Source organism: Sinocyclocheilus rhinocerous, unplaced genomic scaffold (genome assembly GCF_001515625.1).
Source record: "Sinocyclocheilus rhinocerous isolate Xijiao unplaced genomic scaffold, SAMN03320098_v1.1 scaffold2276, whole genome shotgun sequence".
Taxonomy (NCBI): Eukaryota; Metazoa; Chordata; class Actinopteri; order Cypriniformes; family Cyprinidae; genus Sinocyclocheilus; species Sinocyclocheilus rhinocerous.
Window position 1 is genome coordinate 51,659 of NW_015640466.1, and position 6,737 is coordinate 58,395.

The 6,737-nt window shown below is 35.1% G+C and overlaps 1 protein-coding gene across 1 annotated transcript in view; it reads left to right on the forward strand.

The window, feature by feature from the left end:
• The window catches only part of LOC107753009 (acetolactate synthase-like protein), a 14,979-nt gene that overhangs the window by 4,624 nt on the left and 3,618 nt on the right, over positions 1–6,737 (forward strand). Inside the window, exons 6-13 of the mRNA XM_016569090.1 lie at positions 1,520–1,631; positions 2,696–2,795; positions 3,083–3,180; positions 3,855–3,991; positions 4,144–4,278; positions 4,694–4,808; positions 5,011–5,180; positions 6,357–6,427. Of these exons, the coding sequence (XP_016424576.1) occupies positions 1,520–1,631; positions 2,696–2,795; positions 3,083–3,180; positions 3,855–3,991; positions 4,144–4,278; positions 4,694–4,808; positions 5,011–5,180; positions 6,357–6,427 (938 nt within the window). The remainder of the gene's footprint in view (positions 1–1,519; positions 1,632–2,695; positions 2,796–3,082; positions 3,181–3,854; positions 3,992–4,143; positions 4,279–4,693; positions 4,809–5,010; positions 5,181–6,356; positions 6,428–6,737) is intronic.

A 6,737-nucleotide genomic window follows, 5' to 3' on the forward strand; every position in this document is an offset into this window, starting at 1 on the left:
ATATATTTTAATATGTACACGTCAGAATAAGCATGTTGTTTGAATTTTTACATAAATATTGTGTTACACTGAATGACAATGGAACATTATTTCAACCAAATTTTGACATTTTATTCTCCAAAAACTTATTTGAAACCTTAAAAGTAGACACTTTACTTGCATTTAATGTGCTTTCTGTGGACATATAATAGCTTTTGTAAATTTCTTTTGATGCGGACATCTTAATGTCTTTTACCCATATACATTCATACACACACACACACACACACACACACACACACACACACACAGAAAACAACAGTAATCTTGCAAAATGTTATTACAATATCAAATAATGGTTTCTATTTTAATATCCTTTAAAATATAAATTACTACTTTGATGCAAAGCTGAATTTCCATCAGCCATTACTCCAGTCTAAAGTGTCACATGTTCCTTAAGAAATAATCATAATATGCTGATTTGTTATTAGAATTATCAATGTTGGCAACAGTTGTGCTGCCAAATATTTTTTTGGAAACTGCAATACTTTTTTCAGGATTCTTTAATGAATAAAAAGTTAAAAAGAATAGCATTTATTCAATATATAAATCTTTTCTAACAATTTAAATCTTTGCTATCACTTATCAATTTAACACATCCTTGCTGAATAAAAGTTTTAATTTCTTTCAAAAAAAGAAAGAATAAAAATGTACTGACCCCAAACTTTTGAACAGTAGTGTATATTGTTAGAAAAGATTTCTATTTTAAATAAATTATGTTCTTTTTAACTTTTTATTCATCAAAGAATCCTGAAAAAAAGTATCACAGCTTCCTAAAATAGAAAAACGTTACTTTACATCATAATAATATTTCACAATATTACATTTTTTTCCTGTATTTTTGATCAAATAAATGCAGCTTTGATGAGCATAAGAAACTCCTTTAAAAAAACATTAAAAATCGTTCTGATCCCAAACTTTTGAACGGTAGTGTATATAATTTAATAGTAATTAATTTGAATAAAATATATAATTTCTCCTTTTCTCAAGCAATTGTTTAAATGAGGAAATGTGAGGTTTGGCTTTTTTTTTCTTCTTTCAAACTTGTATTATTTGAACTGTTTAAATTGTTTTGAAATTGTTAAATTTTTTTTTTTTTTTTTTACCAGCATTTCATAGTATAGGATGTTGACATAGACTTTGCAATTGTTTCAAAATCATTTTACCAAAAGCTTCTACTGCTGATTCCAATATTTTTTAAAAGAAGAATTAAAGAGTATTAATGAATATTATTTGTTTAATTTGACACAAAGTATGTAATTATAATTATGCAAATAATTATTAGATAACCATCACTTTTTTGCACCAATCCAGAGTTTTCAGATATGTTACTACAGCACAGATGATGCAGTTTTTATCTTATCTCATTGAGCAAATTGAATTACATTTATAAATTATATAATTATATGTAAATGAGAGCTGTTTGTAATTCTGTGAGTATAATTCTACAGTATTTCTTTGATTTTTTTTTTTTTTACAGGCCCAGTGTTTATAGAGTTTCCCATAGACACACTGTACCCTTACCATGTGGTGGAGAAAGAGTTTGCCCCTAAAAACACTCCCAAAGGCCTGATGGGGAAAATCATTGCATGGTATAAACATTTTTCACTATAGGCTTGCTGTGATTGTCGGTGTTTACGGTGTTACCGGTGTTAAGACGCAACACCGATTACGTCACTTGCCCACCGTGGCACCACCCCCCACCATCTTTTAGATTTTTTATAGTAATAAAAATCATTTAGTTCAGTTAGATAACAGACACTACAATTGAAAACTGAACGTGGCTGCTCAATGCAGCGTGCCGAACGACAGTCGCATCACAGATCAGCAGCAGCAGTCAGATTTCATTTATCATGTGAGGAGAGTGAGTTGAGCTGACCGACAAGAAGAGTGAGGTGAGACAGACAAGACCATGGCGGAAGATTTAGTTTCAAAACGAAATGCAAAAGCGCCTAGCTGTTTGGCAATATTTTAGATTTTGAAAAGCCTGTTGACTTTTGCTGTTTATCTAAGATAATTTTGTAAGTTTTGTAAGTCGTTTCTTATTTATTTTGTACCACAGTGTTAGCTGATTTTTACTTTATTTAAACTTTGTGTAATTTATTTATTTTATTTATCAAGGTGTATGCAGTGCCTCCAAGCGTTCTTATTCGTTTTGCTAATAAACGGTCTGTTTCTTATTTATTTGGTTCCACAGTTTGCTTATTTTTTTACATTTAAACTTTGTGTAAGTTATTTATTTTATATTAGGCCTATAGCATGGTGTATTTTTATTCGGGTTGGTATTTTTATTCGGGTTGTTAACAAAAGTTCTACGTTTAATATAAGTGAGTTTGTGAGTTTTGCAAGTGACGCCGAATTGCCGCTAATTCGTAAGTGAAAGTAAAATGCGCACAGGCATTTACAAGCTATTTAAAAGCGAAGGAAAGCGAGGAAAAGAGGGAAAACCCTAACGAACCCCACCCCCCCGGTGATATCGGTATTACCGGTGTTGTCACACGTCAGTTAACCGGTGGGAAAATTTCCTAACCGTCACAAACCTACTATTCACATACTATTATTCCTGCACATGATCTTGTTATTAAATGACAAATGGTGTTTTTTAATAACTGTCTTTAGCATGACTGAAACAACTGTCGCTCTTGTCATCCCATAGGTATCTCCAGAATCATTTATCAAACTTGTTTGCTGGAGCTTGGGAGACATGTGATCTGTCCCCACTTCCTGTTCACATCCCACACGCCACAGAGGATGAGGTGAAACTTGTCTACCCTGTTGTGCCATATATAGTATTGGAAGTTAGACAGTAGATGCAACTGATCATGTTAATGATAATGATACAAGATTTTATCAGCATCATCATCCAGTCTCAATATAACACATAACATAAACTGCACCAGGGGCCAGTTGCATAAAGAAAGGCCCCAGTAAAGAAAGCTCAAGAAATCTGAAGGGGAAATGTTGAAATGTTGACTTTTGCCCCAAATACAGAAGATAAGATCACATTGCACTTGACTGGCTCTTCACCCTTGACTCTTCCCAGGTCCAAAGGTGTGTGGAATTGGTGAGCAGAGCCAAGAAACCTGTCATACTGTTAGGCAGTCAGGCAACATTGCCCCCTACACCAGCAGATGATGTCAGGTAAATTGAGTAGCCGACTAGCCGTCTCTTCAGATGTTCATTGAACAGTTCACGGGTCACATTGTCAGGTCTGTGAACCTCTGACCTTTGGGTCAGCAGTCCAGATTTACCCACTACAACTCTCCTGTAAATTAAAGTAATGCTGGCATATTACATGAATTCATACATTGCCAGTCAAAAATGTGGGCGCACCTGCTCAAAGACATAAAAACTATGAGATAAAGTGTGAAGAATAAGAATTCTGTTGTGAACAAAAATGCTAAATACATCAATACCATCCATATAAATACATCAATACCATTTAGTGTCACAATATTTTGTCTAGATTCATGAAATCATTATTGCATTAATGTTTTAAAGAAAAAAATTGTTTTTGTAAATGCACAGGCACAACTGTGTACATTTATTTACAAATGACATTTCACGTATTTCAGTGTAAACTTTAGATCAAAAGCATTTCTAAGATCCTAAGAAACATAAATTGAGTATGTGTGTCCAGACTTTTGACTTTTGGTACTGTATATATAGATTACATTGATCAGGCAATACATTTGGTTTCTAAGTCCAAATCAACAACAGCCAGTGATTTACATGATTGATCAAAAGCACCCATAACTCATGACTGAAGTCAATTTTTAGATTTTTAGTTTTTTTTCTCTATGCTTCTGTCACAGAAAGGCCTTAGAATCTTTAGGCATTCCCTGCTTCCTGGGTGGAATGTCCCGAGGGATGCTGGGAAAGAACAGCCCACTGCACATTAGACAGAACAGGAGAGATGCCTTGAAAGAGGCTGACCTTGTGCTGCTGGCAGGTGGGAAACATGGCCACCTACTGAACAGCTGGAATATGTGCAGAACCCTAGGTTTTGCATAGTTGGGGCCCGAGCACCGCGGTGCAAAGACCCTATTGGAATTGCTCCGTTTATTAGTTCTTGTTCCTGAATGTGTTTGTTTTGGTGCATAGGCACGGTGTGTGATTTCAGACTGAGTTACGGAAGAGTGCTGAACAGACAGAGCAAAATCATCGCCGTTAACAGAGACAGGAGTCAGCTACTAAAGAACTCGGACATGTTCTGGAAGCCAACAGTGGCCATTCAAGGTGAACAACTACATTTTACTTTAACATAGTATGTTAAAAAACATAAAAATGTAACTATAACATAAGGTGATAAAATAAATTTTTACAGTTAGCAGATTTTTGCACAAAACAATGAGCAAATAAATTTACATTAAAGTGCCCATATTATACTAATTTACAAGATCCTAATATTTCTGCTAGAATACATTTACATCATTTAAAGTAAAAAAACTAAACAAAAAAACATTATTTTTCTCATACTGTGCATTTTTGCAGCACCTCTTTTCACCCTCTGCCTGAAACGCGGTGTTTTTTTACTAATAACTCAATAAGCAGTGGCTTAAATGAATCAGTGAACTAATTCACTACAATGAAACTTTAAAGATATATCATGTATCCTGTTATGTAACAAGGTTTTCTTTCCCAACTTATTCAGGCGATGCTGGTTCTTTCCTCCTGCGTCTCTCAAAAGCCCTGAAGGGACACAGATGTCCAGAGGAATGGCCTAGGAGCCTGAAAGAGGGAGATGCCATCAAAGAGAAAGCTAACAGGTAATCTTACCTCTGCTGCTTGGGTTCATGGTCTCTGGAAAAAGAATCAGGCCTACACTACATGGCCAAAAACATATAGACAACCAAACATTTGGCAATATTCCCTCCTGTTAATTAGAAGGGATGTCTGTCCATATTCTTTTGGCTACGTTTGATGTTATCTACCCATTTAGTTTCTCATAATGCCCATGATTGCCTTCAGAGCAAAAGCGGATGAGAAGACAGAGAGGCATTTGAACCCTCTGAGTGTTTTGCATCGTGTGGATGAGCTCTTGGCTGAGGACAGCATCATAGTGGCTGATGGGGGTGATTTTGTCGGCAGTGCTGCATATATCATGAGACCACGAGGCCCGATCCGCTGGCTGGACCCAGGTTAGAGGCAGAGCCGTCACACAAGAACCCAGTGTTAAGTCTTTAGACTGTGAGCATTTGAACAACTTTAAAAGAATCCACAAAAAAATCAGATTCCATAGAATAGAATAGAATTATCCTCTATCATGTCTGAACTTGTGAATTTTTAAAAAAAAGTTTGTTAAATGCTCCCAGTTAAGCTGACTCAGGCTTCTTTGAATTTACATACATTTTACATACTGTTCATACACATACATTTTAAGCTTCATTACACAGACTTATCCATTTTATCCATTTAAAACAAACAAAACCTATATATTAAAAATATATCAATATCTCTTTAGGAGAGGGTATTTTATAAACAGTTTATAACAAAAGTTAAGTGTCTGCCTGGAGAAGAGACATTTGTCTTTGACAAGTGACAATGTGAACATCTCATTTATTTATTTATTTATTTGAAATCATTTTTGAACTGGGTTAAAAACATATAGTATGACATCTAATATATAAGATGACAAGTTACAATTCAAGACAGGTAGTTTTAAGAAATATAGTTTATTGAATGGTTTAAAGAGACAGAACTGTTACACTGATCTTTTATAGATTTTATTGATTATCTTAGTTATATTAACTTACTTCAGCTGCCTTAAGTGTCCAGCTGAGAAGGGAGATGATGATGAAGATGACATTTCGAAAAAGTAGTCATACGTATAAGACTACCCAAAACTTAAATGTCAGTTACTAATACACAAACCAGTCATTTCCACTAAAAAAGAACAGAGAACCGCATTCAGATCGCTTTCCATAATTTGCACCACTGAAGTCTCTACTTTCAGGTCAGGGAGCTCTCCTTCCAAATCTCACTAGCCAATGAGTGTAGACTGCTGTTAAGCCTGTCCACATGAGATTTTTGTGCCGTAATGGTGAATGAAACGTTGCAGAGCATAAAAACTTCGAAAGCGTAATAGAATTGTGGCAGCAGATTCATAATCCATGATTTTGACATTTTATTTGAATAACATGTTTATTTTTGCCATTCAATGTTTTCATTTTCTGAGTGATTTTATAGTTTTGTAAATTTCTTGAAAAGTTACGTTTAGTTTTGGTACAAATCTAATTCCACAATAATCGCTAGCTTTGACAAATCCACTCATAGTGTTTGTGTTCATCATGACTTGTGGCTTGTCTTTGCACCAGGGGCCTTTGGGACTCTGGGTGTTGGAGGAGGGTTTGCTCTTGGAGCAAAGCTTTGTCGACCTGAGTCTGAGGTAAGGTCTTAATGTCAGTATGAAATAAAAAAAAATTTTTTACATTAAAGGGGTCATGCTAAAAAGACGTTGCTAAAAAGAACATTATTTGGTGTAATGAAATGTGTTTATGCGGTTTAAGTTTAAAAAAACACATTATTTTCCACATACTGTACATTATTGTTTCTCCTCTATGCCCCGCCTTTCTGAAACGCGTCGATTTTTACAAAGCTCATTGTTCTGAAAAGTAGGTGTGCTCTGATTGGCCAGCTATCCAGTGCGTTATGATTGGCCGAATACCTCAAGCGTGAGACGGAAATGATACGCCCCT